Source organism: Geospiza fortis, unplaced genomic scaffold (genome assembly GCF_000277835.1).
Source record: "Geospiza fortis unplaced genomic scaffold, GeoFor_1.0 scaffold41, whole genome shotgun sequence".
Taxonomy (NCBI): domain Eukaryota; kingdom Metazoa; phylum Chordata; class Aves; order Passeriformes; family Thraupidae; genus Geospiza; species Geospiza fortis.
In genome coordinates, this window is record NW_005054299.1 from 14,087,265 (window position 1) to 14,108,181 (window position 20,917).

A 20,917-nucleotide genomic window follows, 5' to 3' on the forward strand; every position below is an offset into this window, starting at 1 on the left:
TGCAGGGCCAATTTTCTCTCAGGAAATAGATCATACTTTTTATCCATTTTCTGCTAGTCACTGGAGAATGTTTGACATTGTAAGAGACAGGTCAGTTTGTATAACCTAAAGGAGGAGCAGAATGTTTAATGTGAAAAGTTCAGCCAGATTTTTATTATTCTTATTTGAATGTTCTGCTTTACCCTTTTAATTTATCCTCTTCACTGTATGATTTTTATTTTTCTTTATTTCCTATTTGGGTTTGGTTTTTTTTGTAGATTGGAGAAAGAGAACATTCAGCACAGCGTTAGCAATGAAGCAAAGGCCCGAGCCCTTCAGGCCCAGCAAAGAGAGCAGGAGCTGACACAGAAGATGCAGCAAAAGGAGGCCCTGGGCACTCACTCACAAGCCAGGCCCACGCCTTACTGTGAAATGACATCAGGAACACCTGTAACCTTTGGCTGGCCTAAGGGAGCAGATGCTAACTACACCGGAGATTCCGAATTACATATTAGTTAGCGTTTAAAAGAGAAAATGGAAAGTATTGCCCACTGTCTGTTGATTTCAGAGTGCTGCTCTCACATCTGCTGCACCATCTGGATTATGAGTTTATTTACCTGTGTTCAAGAAACGTAAAGCTGAGAGAGACCACAACAAAGTAGAAAAACAAAGGGCTTGTTTTTGGCTGGATTTTCAGGCACACATGTTATATAAAGAAAATAGCATCAGAAGCTCTGCGGGAAATGCTCTGAGCTTACAGTTAAAGTCTCCTGAATAGCATTGAACAGTTCCCACAGTACACACATTATAGCTACTCTAAAAGCTTAATGAGTTTGCTTCGGCATCCAAACTGGAGAAAAGCTTTAGCCATTAATCGGTTCTTAATTCACTGTCGCAGCTGGATGTAATTCACTGGCTCCAAATTGATATGTTCCTTTATTTAATCTTTGCAGCCTCAAACATTTTTAGCATTACCATGTGCCTCCCCCACATCCTCAGTCTAGAAGAAAGATGTTTAATCCCTTGCATACTTCAGGTTCTCATAATAGGAGACTTCATCGCATTGACTTAGCCCATCAATAACATCTAACTTTAATCTGGAAGTAAAATGGGTTTTCCAAACAAACAAAAAAGAGCTTTTTGTATTATGAAGTACTATGCCAACAACATTAATAGAGGTGCATATTATAAATAAACAAAAAAAAGGAATTTTTAAGAGATGAAATCTGTACCCCATGAGCATGGAAAGGAGGAGGGGTTTCAGCTGTTAAAGAACATGATATATTTATGTGTTTAACAAAATACCATATTTACCCACCAGTCATGTAATACTTTCAGGAAAACTATACAATGTATATTAATTATAAGCGGTGTTGGATAATACGTAAGGTAGCAGGCATGCTATTCAATTTTCTGCCTTTTTTTAGTATTATCACAGTACTAGAGGACCTTTCCATGTGTTCAGGGAATGCAAACAGCTACATTATGGCTGCTGCCTACACTGTAGGAGAAGAAAAGAAGCTCTCAGAATCATTTTTTCCTCCTTTAGACAGCACATCTGCATATGACCATGTGAAATTTTGCACAAGAGAAATGTAATTTACCTTCCTGGTGCATAAATTGTCCCAGTATACAAAAATGAAACAATATTATTTCTGGATCTGTTTTTATATATTTCTAGTAGAATTAGAGGGAGTTGAAAATTATAGTAATTTAGAATGTATATAAAGAAAACCTTGTTTATTATGACCCTACACAAATACAAGGAATTTGGGCAAGAGTGGTCATGCTTTCACCAATTTTAAAAGCAGAAATCAAGAAAGATCATTTTGCAGTATCTCCCTTTTGAAAGAATAAAGATACCTGGATTCTGGGTCATGAGTTTAGGTGCAGTCCAAACTGGTAGTAACTGAAAGTTACTTTATAAAGTGGTTTAATTTCAACTGTCACTGGGCAGTAAGTCTAAATATTTTCATTTAAAAAACAATATATATTATTCATATAATATGAGGACACAGTAAATAAAAGAACTGCTGTTTTAAGGAGATACTGAAATGAGTCTACAGTGTGAGCATTTGGGTTGCTGGTGTATCCTCTGCACCAGTTGATCAAGCAAAAGTCTGCTAAAGCATGGCTTGCCAATTTTATTCTTCCTAGAAATGTCAGTGAACTTCTAGCTGAAAAGCAAGCCCACCAGATTAGATATCTAGTCTTCACAGTGATTCTTCTCTTACAAAACCAGATTTGGTGGCAACATTGCTTTAACACTTCAGCTAATTCTGACATAGAGCCTTAATTTGGTAAGTGATGATGTCCAAGTAGCTGAAGTTTAAAAAACATTTCAAACTAGAATGAACTAGAAGAAAGAAATAAAGAATATTTAAAATTGTTTCTATGTTATCTATAACTTTATATAATTGTAATTTTATAGTATCACAATTTTATGGTTTCTAGTAGAAGAACTGGATTCATTGCTGACCTCCCAGAATACATTCATAGCAAAATTAAAGGAAGAATGTTTTGTGTTGGCAAAGAAGTTGGAACAAATGTCAGAAAAATACAGGTTAGTATATTTTTGTTAATCTGACCCTTTTATTACTAGGACGTGCTTCTTTATCTTTTTATTTGTATTTTAATATTTATTATTTTTCATTTTGTCCCAGGTATTGCATATCATATCAATGTAATATATGCCCCTTAAGATTTTCTTTCTAACTATTAATTCAAATTTCTTGGACAATTCCAATGTAAAAATTGCATAGTATTTTCTTCCTTGTGTTCATAGTCTTAATATGAAGGGTAGAAAATTGTTTAAAAAGCTACAATTCAAGTTTATCTGAAGTTACATGAAAAATACTAAAGATTCAATGATCTTAAAACTGTTGTAATTTTATTTATTTACTCTAGTACTCTTTTCACAGTACTACACTCACATTGGATATTGTCTATGAAATAATTGTCATCAAAATTGCTTGCCATTGATGCTCTGATTCAACTGCTGCTTTTTATCAATCTATAGCAGATCTAAGTTCAAAGCCATTAGAAACTGAGGAAGAGAGCAACACCTGGAAGTATAATAATTTAAAGAAATACAAAGCTATGGAGGTATCTATTCAAAAGTTCTGTAAGACAGAACTATCTTCTAAAGAAAACATGAATTTTGTAGTTCTTTAGCAGAAATAATTTGATTTTACATTTTTAAGTGTGAAAATAGTATCTGTGAAACTTTTTTGGGGGTTCATCTTTAGAGTGGTAAACTGGACTTCAGTGGAGAGTTGGCATTCTGTAGCTTCTGTAAATTACATGCAAAGTGAATTTGGTAATTAAGGCTAGTGTTCATCTCATGGCTGATGGGAAGTAAGGAAAACACTCAGCAAAGATAAAATTGGTTTTCAAGACAGGATTCTTCTGCTGGGTGGATTTAATCATCCTTTTGAGGTAATGTGGAAGAGGCAGAACTCACTCAGGGAGACAGCTCATTTACCCCAGTACCCTCTTCCCAGGAATGGTCAAAGGAGAATTTAAGTAGATGACACACACACACACACACACACACACACACACACACACACACACACACATGTCTGTAATAAATAAAATTTATGTTTCCCATGGGTACTGCCTCCACTGCCCATCCTACTTCCCACAGAATATGAAGTGTTGACTAGTGGTTAAGTGGCTGAAGTTTGGAGATGAATCCCATCCAGAGTGTTTGGGGAAGAAATGAGAAACTTGAGGGACTGTAAGCAATATTCCCATGCAAGTGTTTTGAGGGGTACTTGAGAGAGAAGCAAAGAGAATTTTTCCTCTGAAAAAGAAGAGCTCTTCTGCTAAAGTAATGCAAAATCTAAATGGATTCAAATCATATTATTATTCCAGCAATAAAAAAGCACACAGACTTTGTTGCTAGAGCTCACAGTCACAGACTAGTAACTGTAAAGGATGAAGGAAAGACAGAAAACATACTGTGAAAACACATTATTCTCTGAAAATAAATACTAGAGATTGCCAAGTGTTTCTCCACCTAGCAGCATTAGCTGACTATGTCAAGGACCTGAAAATGGGAAAAGGAGCCCTCTTGCATCTCCAGGAAGTGGTATTTTTTACACAAGAAACTGTAAGGAAGAATGCATGAGAGTGGTTCTGAGAAGTGGTCCTAAAATAGCTTGAGCTTGCCTTCATTGGAGTGGGAGCTGCTGCAATCAGTTACAAGGATAGAGAAATAGGTAGAGACAAAAAAATAGAAGGTAAAAATGAGAACAGCAAGGTGGAACTGGAGGTGGTAGAAAATGACAGACTAATATAGATGGCTTCACAAAGTGATGTGATCAGGAGATCAGATGCAGAAAATTATTTTATCCAAGTTCTAAATGCATGATGGGCACATGTCCCTCAGTAGCACCTCTCCAAAATGCAGTCTTCAGCTCATTGTCACTGAATGTTATGAAAAACCACATTATGGTACAGAATGCTGTAGTTTTGTCTTTTGCAAAAAAGCAATAATTTGGGGAAGATTTTATAACTTAGTTCTTATGTACATTAATAAAGGCAGATCACAAAGCAACAGTGTGCCCTATTTTCACAGAAAATACTTTTCCATTTTTTCCATATTTTTGACCTTACCATAAATTGAATTTTGGATCTGGATGTGTATTTTCTTGCTGTACTTCTAGAATCTTTGTGCCTTATTTTCTATGGGTTTAAGAAATAATTGTGTGGTACCAATACCGTTATTTAATTGGTAGAACACTCAAGCCCTTTTAATAACAGATGCAATAGTAAGTGTTTTTAAATTTTATTTGGTTTGATAGGAAGTCCCCATTTGTAACAAAAAGCATTTCAAATTTATCTGTGACAACTACATATTTCTACAATATCAGCTGAATGATCTGAATGGCACATATATTTTTATATTTAATGCAGGTTTTCTGAGAAATCTAAACTGAAGTTTTTGTGTTTATATATAAGCTGGAACCATTTTTTTGAGCTAGTCCCTACACAGAGAGGTGTCAGAAAGACAATGTCAGACGAATTATAAACCCCTCAAGCTGTGCAGAAACAAGATAGTGTCTGTGAAGGTTTTCGTATGCATAGGCATGTTTAAAAATATAGTCCTTTGTTGATTTCTTCTCTGTTTCTCTCTTGTTTTGTTCTTTTTTTCCCTCTGCTTGTCACTGTCTGAGTTTCTAGGTTGTAGATTAATGCTTAACACTACCCACTGTGTATTTGTGATTTGCGTTTTGTAATTAAGGGGAACAATGGGAGTCCATTGGGTCTCGTTATATATAATGGTTGGTTTAATTTGTTTCACTTCTATCTTGTTAATTGTAAATTGATCATTAAGATTTGAATTCTAATCTGTCACCAGGGTTGTGAGTATTGAAGCTAGAGCAATGATCCCGGTTTTAATCACTGATGATGAGAAACAAATTTTATAATTTTGGTACATATTGCAGTTCATATATTTTAACACTGTATTTTATGGTGTTATAAATATTGTTAAATGACTTTTAGTGTAGTTTTACTGTTTGGACTATAATGTATAAATTATATTACTGGTTTGGCAACAGTAGGCATCCAACTGTGTGAGTTTAATTGAAGTAAAGAACACATACCCGGCTGAACTATTTTTCTGCATGTTTGGTTGACTGCAGTCGTTGCACTCAATACCAGGAGCGAAATGTTTGTTGAAGGTAGCTGAATGAAGATGGGGAACAGTCTGTCTGAAGAGCTAGTAATTAAAATTAGATGTAACAATACTGCATCAGCAGAAAATATTGTAGAGCGTGTGTTTAATTTCTGTGCAAGTAAACAATTGATTTTAAGAGGAGGAAAAGGCAGTGTTTAAAAAGCACTGAAATGAAAAAGCTAGTTCAGAGGAGTAAATGCAGCATTGCCACCTTATTGTTCAAAATTCAGCTCATCCTAAAGATATCCTAAGATTGACTTTGAATTTTGGCTATTTAACATTTTCTCTTTTTTTTTTTCCTTTAGTATTTAAGTGGTTTTGACGCTACTCTGTTTGGGTTTTTTTCCAAGATTCTTCCAGCAAAGATGCTAGATAAAACCTTAAAGTGGTTTTTAAATAGAAGTTGAGGTAGTTAAATGGATCCAGAAGTATTGAGGGGGTTTTGTTTCTGTTGTTGCTTCTGCCCCCATCAATTATATTTGATATAGTAACAGGTAAATGAGACTTGGCAAAATCTATTATGCATCCAATTACAAGCATGCATTTTACATTTTCATGTGATGTTGTAGCTTTGCTCTGTGCAGTTTCAAAATAACAGTGATTTCATGCAGGTCATTTGAGTGTATCAGATCTCAGAAGCACACACAGTTTCGTGACTGCCTGACTTGGGGGGCCAGCCTGAGTCTGCAGCCCTGCCCCTTCCTGAAATGCCTGCATGCTTCAGTTTCTACTGAGTCCACCACAGCTTATTGCTCAGACTGTTGGACCCAGAGTAGCTCTGGTGGAACAACATCAGCACATCCATGCTGTGTCCTTTAGTTATGCAGGATGCATCAGACACAGTGATTATTGCACAGATTTCTCTAATTTGCCTCTGTCCCCGGAATTGTGAGTGAACTATCTCTGAAGTTCAGCACTGCATGCTTTGACACTTACCCCCCTCTCTTTTCCTGCTGTGATACCCAGGGAGCAGAGTTGTTCAGAAGCATTTACACAAGACTGGTCCTGCCTCTGGCTGAGTGGAATTTCTACTTCTGTATAAATGTGCTATAGCATTCAGTGCAGTTACCAGGCTTAGTACAATTATGGTGGGTTTGTTTTTTATTTTTAACCCAACAATGTGTGAAGTTACTTAATATCACATAGAATTAGCTGTTTTATCTTAGTCTTTGGAAACTGAGGTGAATGAAAGGCGTGTTTAAAGATGTAGAGGGAATCGTTGACAAGTGATGATGGAAGACTCTTGGTATGCAGTATTGTATAGGACTGGTGTTCTCTCTAATGCTAACACTCTGAACCTTTTAACATGGACCTAACCATTCTGTCCTTCATATGTGCTGTCCTTCTCAAAACTTCAGTCATCAAATACTTGAATCTTGGTGGTCGGACTCTTAGTTACATGGAAAGGATATTGTGTAAGTAATGTCATAATTAGAATTTTTTCTTTCTGTGTTTAACTGTAATTACAAAAGATGTTTTAGGAGAAGACAACACTCATAATGTGCTTCAAAGCATCAGGCATTTAGAGCTCTATTTTAGAGACTGGAGATTATGATACTCATGGTTTTAATTAATTCATTACTTACTTTGGTTTCATTAATTATGATTTCAGTAGTGTTTTGGTTTTGGTTGATTTGAATTACTTGATCTTTCCAGAAAGACTTTGGGTACCTTCCAGTGTAATGGAGATTAATAAGTCCTTGTAAAACTTGGAGAATTTTATCACCTTGAAAGTTGCTTCTGCTGTTTCCATGAATGAGACAGTCATATATAAATACAGAAAAAGAAGCAGGATCTCCCAGTTGGGAAACCCAACAAATGTGATCATTTACAGTATTCCTACATGGCAAATGCTGTTGCTGAGTTTTGCTGGCAAAAAAGGAATGCAGAATTGAACTTAGTCCTGTGTCAGGTCTCTTTGAGCTTCTCTGCAGTGAAACTTCGCTTTTATCCGCTGGTTGTCTGTCTTACAGTATCAGTATCAAGTACAGACTGCATTCACATTGTGTGATAACAGTTGGTCCAGCTGGCAGTGCTTTGTTAATGCTGACATTTAAGTTACTAGTATTTCTGTAAAATGGTCGGTGGAAAAATTCAGTTTCTGCTACCTTCCTATAACATCCTGCCCACTATTATGTCCCCATCCAGGAAACTCCTGTGCATTGAAGTTTGATGTACAAGTCTGTCAGCACAATTTGAATGTATTTGTGTGTGATCTTCCTTAATAGAGCTGTAACTCTCAATCTAAATTCAATTACATACAGTCTTGGTCCAAAGTTTCCTTTGCTAAGTTCTTTTAGATTCACAGATGATACCATGCATTGTTCTCTATTTAAACATGAAAAGATCATGTTGTCATTTCTAGATTTGACTTGTCAATGTAACAACATGTTTTTGAAGGAGGAGTATTCCTTCCTCCCTGCACTTTGTTGTATTTTTCAGAATGTCAGTTGTTGTTGCATTCTGTAACAGCCAGGAAGGTAAAGTATTTCTGCTGTAATTGCAGCATATTTAAGTTTATGATTTAAAGATATATCTGAAGCTTTTTAACCTTGAGATATGGAGTGGCAGATGCCATAAATCAAATTTGCTTGCTTTTGATTCGTACTTTCTGATGGTATAGCAGATTCTGACATGTTCTCATTAACCTTTTCCAAAGAGTTAAAATTGTACAAGTGCATAATGTATATTTTATCACTATTTAATCTGAGGTCTTTTCCTGATATTAAGAAACAGCTCATGCCTGTTTCTCCATGGGCTGATGGTAAGAGATGTAGCAAGTAGCAGTCCCAGGTCATTCATGGATCTGGTGTCTCTGCTCACCCGTGAAGAATAAGAATTGCTTAGAAGTGACTAATATTCTTAAAGGCTGTGCTGAGTTTTATGTAGATTAGTGTGTGCCTGTATGATTTGTCCCTTGTTTCTGAAAGTTTAGTTAATTTTCCTCTTAGTGAGGCTTTGGGTTTTTGGTTGGGTGTGAGTATTTTTTGTGGGGGAGGGGTTTATGGGGGTTTTGTTGTTGATGTCTTTTTAATCTGTGCAATGTTGTTTTAGACACAGGAGGTTACTAAAGTTTCTAAAACAGTACCACTATTGAGAGTTCAACCTGTGAACTGTTGAGAGTTCAACCTATAAAAGGGAGTAAAGGTTGAACAAAGTTTTAGTAGCTGTTTTTTAAAACTTAATGTTAGCTTTTGCTAATAAAGAAGTTAAAATGTGTTTTCAAAATGTTAGCCAAATTCTTGCTTAACAAGTATGAATTTACATTTATTGATCTTATTTGACATAGATGCATAATGCCAAATGGCATGCCTGTTTAAATTAGGCTGAAATTAGCATGGCCAACCTATAATTGAGTGATTGCCAGTGGCATATTTAGAAGATACCCACCAGTATCATATTCTTTTGTCTTGAGATTATCTGAAACAGCATTTTGTTTCTGTAAGTTCTAGTAATAGCTTGTTTATGCATTACATAGAAATATATGAAATTTTATAAATGCTGAAGCCACGTATTGATGGCACACTGCAGGATGAAATCTGACAACATCCATCATCGCTTTGTTTTACTTCTGTAGATCTGAAGTCAACCAGCTTAGTCAGGAAAAAGAGTATCTTCATGGCAGATTGGAGAAGATGCAGAAACGGAATGATGAATTGGACCAACAATGTATCCAGCATGGGAGAATGCATGAGAGAATGAAGTCAAGGTAGGAGGTCCTGTTAATCTGTCAGAATGTGATATGCGCAACTGTACCAGTCGTGTTGTGTAAACATAAAAATGACACGAGGTTGTGTGAAAGTAATATTCTTTCCTTATGAAATGACCACTCCTTCCCCCTCCCCAACCATTCTGTCAAGTTGTTTTTTTTAACATCTTTTGCTTGTGCCATTTTGGATAAATAAAAGGAAAGCTTGAACAACATAGTCTTCCAAAGAATTTAAACCTAGTACATATGTGTGTGGGCTGCTTCGGCTGTTCTCTGCTCTAACTTGTATGAATAGTCTCACCATTTAAAAAAAAGGGAGGGGGGAGCTGGGAAGGAAGGAGGGAAGAGGTTATTCAGTGATGTGAATGTAGAGTACAGATGTGTGTTCCCTTATGCCATGTAATAATTGTATTTTTGGGGTTTACCATCATTTGTACAAACAGAAAAATTTTACTGAAAATCACAGTAACCAGAGAAATACCATTTCCAGGCACCACTAGCCTTGCAGAGAAGCAGTGACTTCCTCAGGATGAGCTGGGAGCAGCTGCAGCAAGGCTAGTGTGAAATATTTTCACCAATATCAATTGACTGTTCTGGCCAGAGTATCCAGACTGATAATGGCTTGTGCTGTGATATGGATTAGACTTCCTCAAAGATCACTGTGGAGTCTTTTCCTTTTGGTTCCAGAAAGTTCATCTATGCTTTCTTGTTCTGCTTTCCACTCTACATTGTGTAACAGGCACTGGAGGTAGTTTTGACATGCTTGTGGAGGTAGAGGATGAAGTAAAGAGGAGGCTGAGAGGTAACTCTGCAAATCCACTCATCCAAGCTACATCTTGTCTGTAGGCAAAATGCAGTTTAACTTTATTTGGACTAGACAGGGAAAAATTCTTTTTGCTTACTGGGAAAAATTCTTTTTGCTTTTTTTCATCATTGACCACCTGAGAGGAGCAGAGCTTGCAAGTATTAAAGCAGCCAGTCCTCTATGCTCATTTCTTTAAAGTATTGATTTTTTAAATTTTTTTTTACTGCCATCTCTTTATTCTCTATCTATTATCTTGTTTCTTGCAAGCACTTCATGTGTTCATTTCAGACATCCAGAACCTCTTCTTTCCTCTTCCCTTTCGGATTTCTGTCTGTACCTCATCCTGTTCTTCTGTAACCTTGGATTGTCATCATCATTTATAGCTCAGAGAACAAAGAAATTCAAAACGCTGCAACCGTGTCCCTAATCTGTGTAACCACACAATGTTTCCATTTATCTCACCTCCCTTTTGATTTCTTAAGTTATGGTGGATTCTCATCATATGCAGGACTGAGGATTCAAGGTTATTTTCAGGAGAAAAAAAATTTTCTCCCTCTTTTTTCTCCTAGCTGCTCTTCTGTAGATTATGAGTATCTAGTAGAATTTAAAAGTGCTTTGCAAGTTTTTAGGGTAACCTTTCCTCTATCTATTTTTATAAATAAGATAGATCTAGTGGAAAATGTTGCTCATTCTCTGCTGCAGCAGCAATGATTATACAGTAGAAAAGACTAAAAGCATTAATCCAGAACACGAAAGTGGTTTGAAAGCAGAGTGGTCATGCTGCAGGCAATGCCTTACCTTCTGCTGCTGTTTTGCAAACAACACAGAAAACAGGGCAGTAATAGCATTTGTCTTATTTAATATTTTAGAATATGTAAATATGGCAGAGATTATTAGGTGTTCTAAACATGAACAATATACTTTACCAGCATTTTAAGAGATGGCTCTTATTTTTAATTGTCATCTTGCACTCTATTAATTTAAATTCCAGCTAATAAGTGACAAGGCTGATACTCTACACTGCTTTAAAAAATCAGTGTAATTTAATTTTAATTTTCTATGTGAAAACTCTAGTACATTTTCAGGATTAATTCCCAAATGCTGTAAATTGGTCATGAAGTTTACAAATCTAGGTGAAGAAAGCAGAAGGAATAACTACTCAACAAATAAATCTCCCAGTTGGATATATTTATGTTGAAGGATTTCCACTAAATAAAAATAGTGATTTTTCTCTTCTGATTTTGAAAATAGATATCTGACTTTACTATTTAGTAAAAGCAGAACAACAAATAATAATGTATTTTGCCTCAGATTTTCATTCATCCTAACAATCTCAGCAAAATACTGTTGATGGTCGTTACTTCTTAACACATTTGTTTCGCCTTTGTATTCTCTTTTATATACACATAGCAGCTACAAATAGCAGTGGCTGTTTTGCAACACAGTCCCACAAAGTGCATTCTGACCTAATTTTCTAGCTGCTGTTATTCTGGAGCTTCAGAAAATCTCTCTTATTAAAATGATTTTGGCTAAACTTGGAACCTAACATTTGCATTTTAAAAATGAGGTATTGTGATATTTGCTTGAGAAGATATCACTGTCCATACTTGTTTTATCCAGGGACAGCATGACAGGCCCTGATATAACTATTTTGTGGAAGAAACAATACCTAAATGATCAGAATTTCTTTTGGAGCAAAAATGCTTTGGCAATCATAATAGTTACACTCCTGAAACTGAACAAGAAAAGTGTTTTAGTGCCATTCCTACCTCTGTGTGATGCAAATGAATATAGTCCAAAATTAAATAAGCATATTTCTAAGAAAGAGATTACTTTAAGTGCCAGTCATTAAACAGGATATGCAATCAGCCTTTTCAATGTAATGGAAATATCCAGCCCTTTTGATGTGCTTTTACTCAGTGAAATATGGCATTAAAAGAAGTAGATGTCCATCCTAAATTATACAATTGTCACATGTTACTGAGGCAGACTTGAATTGAAGGATGTACGGTTTGCAGGACTAAGGTGATATGTTATGAGTCCAAGTGGAGCTGGTCATCATGTGTATCTTCCTGGATATGAATCTTGAAGAAATTCTTGTCTGTTATGTAGCAGAGTCCATTTTTATAAATTTTTAACCTCAAAGCAAACTGTCTTATTAAATTCTTCCAATTCCCATTCTGTAGATTTGTGTTCATAATAGAAATTAGCAGATAACAGAAAGTATAGAATTTCTTATAAGGCAGCTGTAAAGGTAGAAACTAGCCAAGAATAAAAAGAATATGAAGCAAAACTAAAAGGTTTCTGTCTTTTGGGGGGGGGTTTTTTGGTGCTCCACCTTACATAATTTGAATAGATACCAGAAGAAGGAAAATTCAAAGTCAGATGAATTGGCTAACTGTATGTATATAGTTGGTTCATTCTTTCCTTAATCTGTTTTCAAACTGAATTCCCAGGTGTGCATTTTCACCTCCGTAGTTAGACCAGTTATGTAAATGCAGATCCACTTTCTCACAAGCTCTTTTCTCTTCCAATTTGAAGAGTAAGAAGAAAAAGACAAGAACCTTTCTAGATCTATTATTGTTTGAACATATATATGAATAAGAATTATTTGCCCAAGCTGCCATGGGTCAGGATTTCATCAGGCTGTTTGAACTTTCACTGAACTTAATTGACAACTCTTATAGTTACAAGGTTCAATTATGGCTTTACTTTTCTTCATCTGTTCATCTCGTAAAACAAGTATTTGATTCTAACTCAGCTATTTAGAGGATTGCTTCTTTGGACAGCCAGTATCTAAAATGAGAGGCATTTAATGAAATATAGCTTAGCTCTTTTCCATGTATGTTTCCTGTTGAAGACCTTCAAGCAGGAAAAGAAAATCCTAGGCAATTTCTTTCCTTTTCTCAAGATGAGCCAGACATGCTTTACTTTTTATGAAGCAGTTAAAGAAAAGAAAATCATTTGGACAGTAGTTTATATGAAATATAAGACTATTTTAAAATCTTTTTAATAAAACATAAATTTAGAAGCTTCTAATGAATTTCTTTCCAAACATTTTTCTAAAGTTCAGCATGTGGAATTTGAGGCTATGAATTTTCTCTCAGATCTTGTGGATACAGTTCATATTACTGTAATTTTTGCTGTAATGTGTGTGATCGATGTCCAATCTGTATAACATTAACAATAATAATACATTTAATGCAAATCTGTGTGGGGCTTTTTGTTGTGGTAGCTTTTTGGAGATGACACTGTTAGACGTATTTCGACTGTATTTTTGCTAGCTAAAGTTAAAAAGAAGAGCCTACAGGACTGGCAGTTTGGGGCAGATGTGTGTCTATTCCTTAGGCATCAGTGGTTGTAAGTTAACTATAAAAATGTTACAACCATCTGTGTAACAAGACGGCAGAGATCTGCTCTCGCCTGTTACTATAAATAAGAAGGAGATTTGTTTGACTTCATAGACATTGGATTTATAAAGACTCTATGTGTCAAATTGGAACTACGTGCCATGTTGCTGAGATGTGTCTGCAGCCAACTACCTGGGGTGTCTTCCCCTTCAGACATTCTAGTGTGGTGTAGCAACTGTGCAGAAATGTCTGTATGGCACAACATGTGACAAATTATATTTGTTTTCTACCTATGGCAAATGTATGATTCTTATGGATAAGCTTATCTGGAAGGGTAGCTAAAATGGATCTTTAAACAGACCACTCGAGTGAAAATGCGATACTCAGTTTGACAAGGATTGTAAAGGCTATTTTCCACTATTAATTTTTTTGTTTTGTTTTGTTACTTAGTGGTAGGGTATGCAAGATCATGTATGTTTAAAAGAGCACATATCTATGGGAATTGAGACATATCTCGAGAGAATACACCAGCATTTTCAAATATCTGCCATGTAAGACCACAATAGCTAGTTTGCTGTCACTATTACACTGCTGAATAGAAATTTTGGATTTCTTGACAAATCTTCAGTAGAACTACTAATTAAAATTATTAATTGATAACTGGAGCAATCAAGTTGCATTGGAAATTTTACATTTTCTCCTTAAAACTGAAGTACTATTTTGTGTGTGTGTTTGCAAGAAACAATGACACATGGACAAATTTAGGTTGTGTCATTAACTGAAAGGCCTTTATTTTCTTCCAGTCCAGTTAATTCTCAGTTAAATACATTGTCTTCCTTATTTTACCAATAGATTAGTATATTTTTTAAAGTGACAATGAGATAATTGTTCCTATATTTTATTAGACCAATAATCTGTTTAGCAATGCAATCGGAGGTTAAAAATGCACTATATTGTGGCCTTTTAGTTTAAAGTGCACTTGTTTTTAAATTGAAAATAGAGATTAACATAGTTAGCGTCCATAGAACCTTTGATATTAAAGATATAGAGATACTCACATTGTCTCAATGTCTAAAGAGCAGTGTGCTGCCCTTTTTCTTGAGCATCATTACTCACACCCATGTATCTGGCGTGGTTTTGCTGTAACAGGATGGCTGTAGCAATTGGAGATACATAATTGTTTGTGCAGCCCTTCATGCAAGGAGTCTGTAAAAAGCTTTAAAGCTTTGTGGTCACCATGTGTCAGCAATGTGGTGCAGACAGATAAAACTCTGTCCCTCTGTCCACCCAGTGGGGTTGTCACTGTTACTTAATTAATTTATTACTATTTAATAGACTCATATTTTAGATTGAGAAATATGTACTCCAGAGACCTGCTATTAGGAAATCATTAATGGCTAGTGTGTATCCACTTAACACAATATATAAGTTGCAAATCCTGCCAGAGTCTGAATGTGTATTTGGCTTTTGTTTAATACTGGGGTGTTTGCTCACAGTTCAAATTCTCAGGAATAGAAATTGCATGTTCAGAATGTCTCCCTCCCTATTCTTCTGGTTTTCACCATTTGTCTGTTTACTATATACCTTTTTAAGTGTTTTTCCCCTTTCTCAGTTTAAATAGGTGTATGTATATAGTGTGGTATAAATACATCTATTATTTATGCTTTTATATGTGTAATATTCCCATCCAAAATAGTTAATAAGTTATGTAAGTTTATGAGACCCCAAACACTGTTTTTAAAGATTTATTCCCCAATTACATAAACAGTAGACATTCAAAGTAAAAATTTTCCTAGTTGTTCGAAAAATTGAAGTATACAAAGAGTGAAATACAAGATTTTCATGAAATGCTGCAAAATTGTGTGCAAATAAGTTCTCAGCTTTAAGAAGCAAATAAAAAGCAGAGGGGAATATCCTACCCAATTTCCAGAGAGATATTTAGGGAACTTAATAATGTTCTGTACGATGTATTCTAGGTCACAGAGTACTGTGTTCATCTGTTTCCAAGTCTGTGTATCTAAAATATATGTACCTATATATAGTTTATACATACATATATTTCTTCAAGAACGTATTGAGCTCCCCTGTAGGCCTCATTGTTCCAATTTGGACAACCTATTCCACTGATATTTTCATTGGGATCCTTCTTATTTTTAGTCTGAATTAATCTCTGCTTTGTTTGTATCTACTTGTCGTTGAGCCAAAATTGGGACAATCAGTTCTTCAAAAGAATCTCCACTGGTAATGCAAATAATTGTAGACAATGGAAGTGTCTATTCAGTTCTGCATCTTCTTATGAGCAAAGTCTTCCTCCTTGTTCTTCTTCTTGCAATAAACTCTTCATTACCTTGGTGTTCTGATTGTTGATCTTTTTTACATATAGGCAGTCAAAACTGTCTTGGGCCTTGGATGGGGACATCTGAATATATTTGTACATACAGAATTGATATATTTGCTAGAAATTCCTTGACTGATGAATCCTACAGTCAGGTTTACCATTTTGACAGCTACACTAAGTGCATCCAGGATGTCTTTCTTCCAAGTAAATTCAAGTTTTCAGCAGAAACTTTTACTATGAACTGAGAACACATTGAATATATAGTGTAAGACTTTCATCCCATGTCTGCTGTTTCAATCTTCTGAGTCATCTCTTTCTGTGCAGTATCCCAGACTTTCTCAAAGCTGATAACATATCTTAAATTTATCAGCCTACTCCTCCTTTTTTGTGCTGAGTCATAATTCAAAATATTCAAAAATCTGTTTAAATGCAAAGAAATTCTCTGAGAATTCTTCTTCTCTTTCAATTGTTCCTGTTGGCTGTGCTCTTTGTTTTAGTCAGATATTTGTCAACAACTTAGTTAACAATTGCTGATGGGCATGATATTTAATGTTTTGCTAAAGTTAATGTTGGTAAGATTGATTACATTTCCTTAATCAAAAAATGAACTGTCAAAGAGTTTAGGGTTCATGTGACCAAAACTGCGTGATCTAGCTTATGTTTCAGTTTCTCATGTTCCAATTACCTCTCCATGTCCTTTCGTTTCTGAATTTGTTGCAGCTTTTTCTTGCATTTGAGGTCATGTTAATGGGCTGATAAATTATCTGAATTACCTTCTTTAAGGATTAGTTAATGCTACACTTGATTTAATTGCATAGCAATGCAGTCAATATGAGGAAGAAGGTGTAGAGGGGAAGTCACAGTGTCTGTGTTCACTTTGCACATCAAGACTGCTGACCACCACAATTTTATTGCTTGAGGAACTGGAAGATGATATCTGGGAAAATTGTATCCATCCATGTCTCAAAGAAAAGCTAGGTTTGCTAGTTCCTGTGCTCAACAGCTACCAGCTTTCTGACTTACACCCCTCCTGCAAGAGTCTGGTAATGGTCCACTTCTGAGAGTATCTTCTACCCTACTACTTTAATGTATTCTGCTTTCTCCAAAACAGAAGAGGGATAGTTCATATTCATGCCATCATGAACTGAGTCAAAGCCTGCAGCTCACTAATAGTAAGCTTGTGTTCTTGTCTACTAGGAATGTAAAAAGCCCTGAAATATGTGTGATATAAAACAGCACAACATAAGGTTCCAGGCTGTTCTTGTTACTTTCTGTTGTCAGCACAGTTGTTGGTTTTCAAATTTAAATGTTAATTTAGCATTAATGAAGCATTCTTGATTCCTCTAAAATGGAGGTGGATAAAGGTGATGTCTTTGACAGCTCAGCCCAGACTCTCCTTGATTCGGCAAGATCTAGAAATTCTTGTTGCTGTGCAGATCATAACTGACACTGAAAAAGATGTGCATAACTGGATAGAAATGCACCCATTGTTTTCCAGGGAACTCAATTTTATTCTCCTACATTTGCTACACACCTGGAAGAGTTTTAATTTTGAATAGGGTTTGCTTCTGGTGGTCATACATGATTTGTTAATCCACCAATTTATCCCTTCACCACTAGCATATCTTCTTTGAAACACTTTTTGAAACACCAGCCTTCAGTGCCTGATAGTAACACCTCTGGTCCAAGGTGGTAGTTATGGACCAGCTCCCTCACCACTTACCCCAGAGATGTGAAATAAGTGAGCAGGCTGGGTCAATGTGCTCCTTTGCTGTCTTGAGCATAAAAACATAGTTGTTTAATGGCAAGAGAAAGCACCAAAAAGCACATCTGTCTTGGTCATTCAAATCAGCTTTAGTTTGTTTAAGTTACCTGCTCAAATCTACCTGGAATTACAGAAGAAAGTTTTCTACCTTTCCAAAAGGGTAATAGCCTTTCCAATGTAGTATAAACTCTGGAGGACAGCCCTAACTATCCATGTTCCAGGTAAAACATTTAACAATCTTTAAGAAGTTTTGATTTTTTTGACCATCTAAAAAATTAACTTGAAGTCTCTGACTGTTATAATCGCCTTCTTTTCTTTCTTCCATATTGTTTTCCATCTGCATTTTTAAAGTTCATTTTCTGTACTGTATTTTTGTGATATCCTTGTGTTGTGTCAGAAAAATCATAAAAAAGCAGCCAAACAAAAAAACCTACCCAAACCCTTTTCAAATAGCCACAATGAGACTACCACTATGCAGTAGTACAGCAGCAAATACCTAGCTGGGATATTTGACTGTAATTGGTATTTTCCTATTAAGCCTTCAGTGAATTCACAAGTACAGTAAAATTTAACTATTAACCCATGTGGCAAATTACTTTAAGCGGTAGCAGATTTCTTTCTAGCTTTGATTGCTGTGTATGATTCTGAGATTTTCAGACAAAGGCTGTTTAAAATCCGCCGTTCCCATACAGTGGAGAACTGAAAATGAAGACAAATGAGTAACATTTAAAGAGCTTTGCAAGTGTGTCATGAAAATTTACCAGCTCTGTAACAAAATCTATTCACCTGCCTCCTTTCAAGGTTATTGTAAGAGAGGAGACACAAACTAATGATAATTTATGTTTTAATATCATAAGTGATGGAGTTTTGCAAGGTTGTTGGAAGACTGCTTTTTCCCAATAACTTCAGTGTTTTGATTGCTTCTTCAAGATCCAATACTGTTCCTCTGGAAGTTGATCTAACTGTGGATACTCTCATTTTCCATATATAAATCTAACCTGTTCTTAAATTTCTTTAGCCTTTGGTTCTTAAATCTGTTTAGCCTTGATGTGTCTTATGTCACTAGCTCCATGCCAATGTTGCACTTGAAGGTGGGATATTTTCTTATCATGCTGTTTGTTTCCATCTTTCACTAAGTGCTTAGTTTATGCATTATGAGACCAGGGACCAGTTTTTTTCAGTGTTTTTGTCAGATGAAACACAGATAGAACTTTATTTTGCCTATTTCTTTTCTAACTTAAACTTCCAGAGCTCCAGTCATATTCATTATCAGTTTCTGAGTGCACTCTAAAAAAATTGCCATCCTACAAGAAATTAAATGCTAAAAAATAACTGTGTTTATTAAGCCTTGTGATAGTGCTAATTGGTAGTAGTCAAAGAGTAACAGGCACTGGGCTAGTTTCTAGAAATGTGGTCTTAAATGTGTTATCCCTCAACTGCTACTAGAAAAAGTTTTAGTGAAATAGAGATTATGGAAGTGTCTAAAAGGAAGGACAGTATGATAAGACCTACTTAGCATCTGTATTTCTAGGGTACTCCAGACGGTGTTGTGTGTGCTTCTCAGCAGGGCTTCTCAGATTGGTTCTGGAATAAAGTAGTGATGATGGAAAATATGAAAGAAATGGAAAAGGATAATAAGATTATTCTGTGTTTGTTTAACTTGTTCTTTGTGAACTGTAAAGTCATGTATGGAGGGGAAGAAAGGGGAAAGGACATTTTTAACTTATTTAAAGTTTTTTAACCTCAGAGACCCAGATTCCACCTTCAGTTACACAGATGGAAGTGGATCCTTGACCCAAACATATCTCATTACTTGGGGACCTGAGTGGTCTTTAGAATTCTGATTTGATTCAAGTCAAGGTTGCTAAATAGTTTCAGGTCTCCAGTTGTCTCAGTGGCATGGCTGAAATGACAGTAAACTTTCTCGGCTTATGTAAAGCGGTGTAATTTTTTTGAGTGCTGCACTAGCACTTCCCACACTACCAGAGATATTGCCTTAGTTTTAGCTATGTGACTTGCATGTAGTCAAAAAAGGTTTTGGGGGGTTTTTGAGTTGTTTTGTTTGGCTTTTTTCCCTATGCTTTGATCATTTGAGTGGCTGACCTTTTGTATATATATTAAAAAATGCATATGTGTATATATAGATACACACACTTTTAGAACTAAAAAAAAATTGTCTTTAAATTGATACCAAACATAGGCAATTGCACAGAATGAATGTTTGGGAGCGCATGACTTAAGAACACTTTTAACTTTTACCATTGTGAAGGCTGTTACAATCTTTTGTGCCTTGTCACACATGTGTTAGATGATGCAAATACTTGTGCTTCTCAAATGAGTATTATGAATAAAATGCACAAACAAGCAGAGACATATGTGTCCTTGGGAAAGGACTTTCATAGGCTAGGCAGAAATGGCGTTTCTGCATCGACTTCCTGTAATGTTAACCCATGTCAATAAAATCCACAGGAAATGTGTCTAGCATTTTGTCCTTTTTAAATTTCCATTTTTAATAGCAAGAAGACACTCCAGGCAGTGCATTTCTCAGGGATTATTACATTTCTCGGGTGGCTGAAGTCTCTCACCCTTCAGCCTTGTGCCTCGCAACACACCCGAGGCGAGCAATAATCCCCAGCAAGGCACTGCCTGTCTTATCTTATTGCTTAATTATTATACCTATTTAATGGTGCTTAGAACACTGTCAGCTGTTGAGAAAAGGTAATTATCACTAGTCAAATGAAAAACACTTTTTTGGCTGCCTTACGGATACACATTTTACTGGTACCTTGATACATAATGAAGCCTGATAGCAAAACTTTTGCTTGTCTCTTCTTCAAGCCACAGCTGTTTCCCTGCTAAATTCATCCCATCTGTCTCCCCTTCCGTAAGGCTGTAGGCAGTATAGCATAAGTACAGAAGCAGTTCAGTGCTATTTTGGATAAACATAGCTGAAATTTGAATCTTTGCCATTTGCAATGCACACATTTTGTTTTACTGCTGTAAAGAGAGCTGTCAAAATAAAAACTACATGGATAATTTACTGAAATGCAGTCAAATAAAGGGATGATCAAAGGGAAAAAATGAAGATATAATATAGGGTCACTCTTACGTTCACGGTGTATTCTGAATTAATTTAATTGTTGACCTCTTGACATTGCTGGGTGCAGATGAAGTGGTAGTGAATAACAAAAGTAGAAGCCACTGAATTAGAATAGGACTTGAAGTCCAAGATTCATGTCAGAAAGGGTAATCGCAACAGACAATTATTTTTAATAGTGCCCT

At 35.8% G+C, this 20,917-nt stretch overlaps 1 protein-coding gene across 1 annotated transcript in view; it reads left to right on the plus strand.

Moving 5' to 3' along the window:
• The window catches only part of SDCCAG8 (serologically defined colon cancer antigen 8), a 104,816-nt gene that overhangs the window by 57,047 nt on the left and 26,852 nt on the right, over positions 1-20,917 (plus strand). The window contains exons 14-16 of the mRNA XM_031059713.1: positions 258-373; positions 2,434-2,542; positions 9,246-9,377. Of these exons, the coding sequence (XP_030915573.1) occupies positions 258-373; positions 2,434-2,542; positions 9,246-9,377 (357 nt within the window). The remainder of the gene's footprint in view (positions 1-257; positions 374-2,433; positions 2,543-9,245; positions 9,378-20,917) is intronic.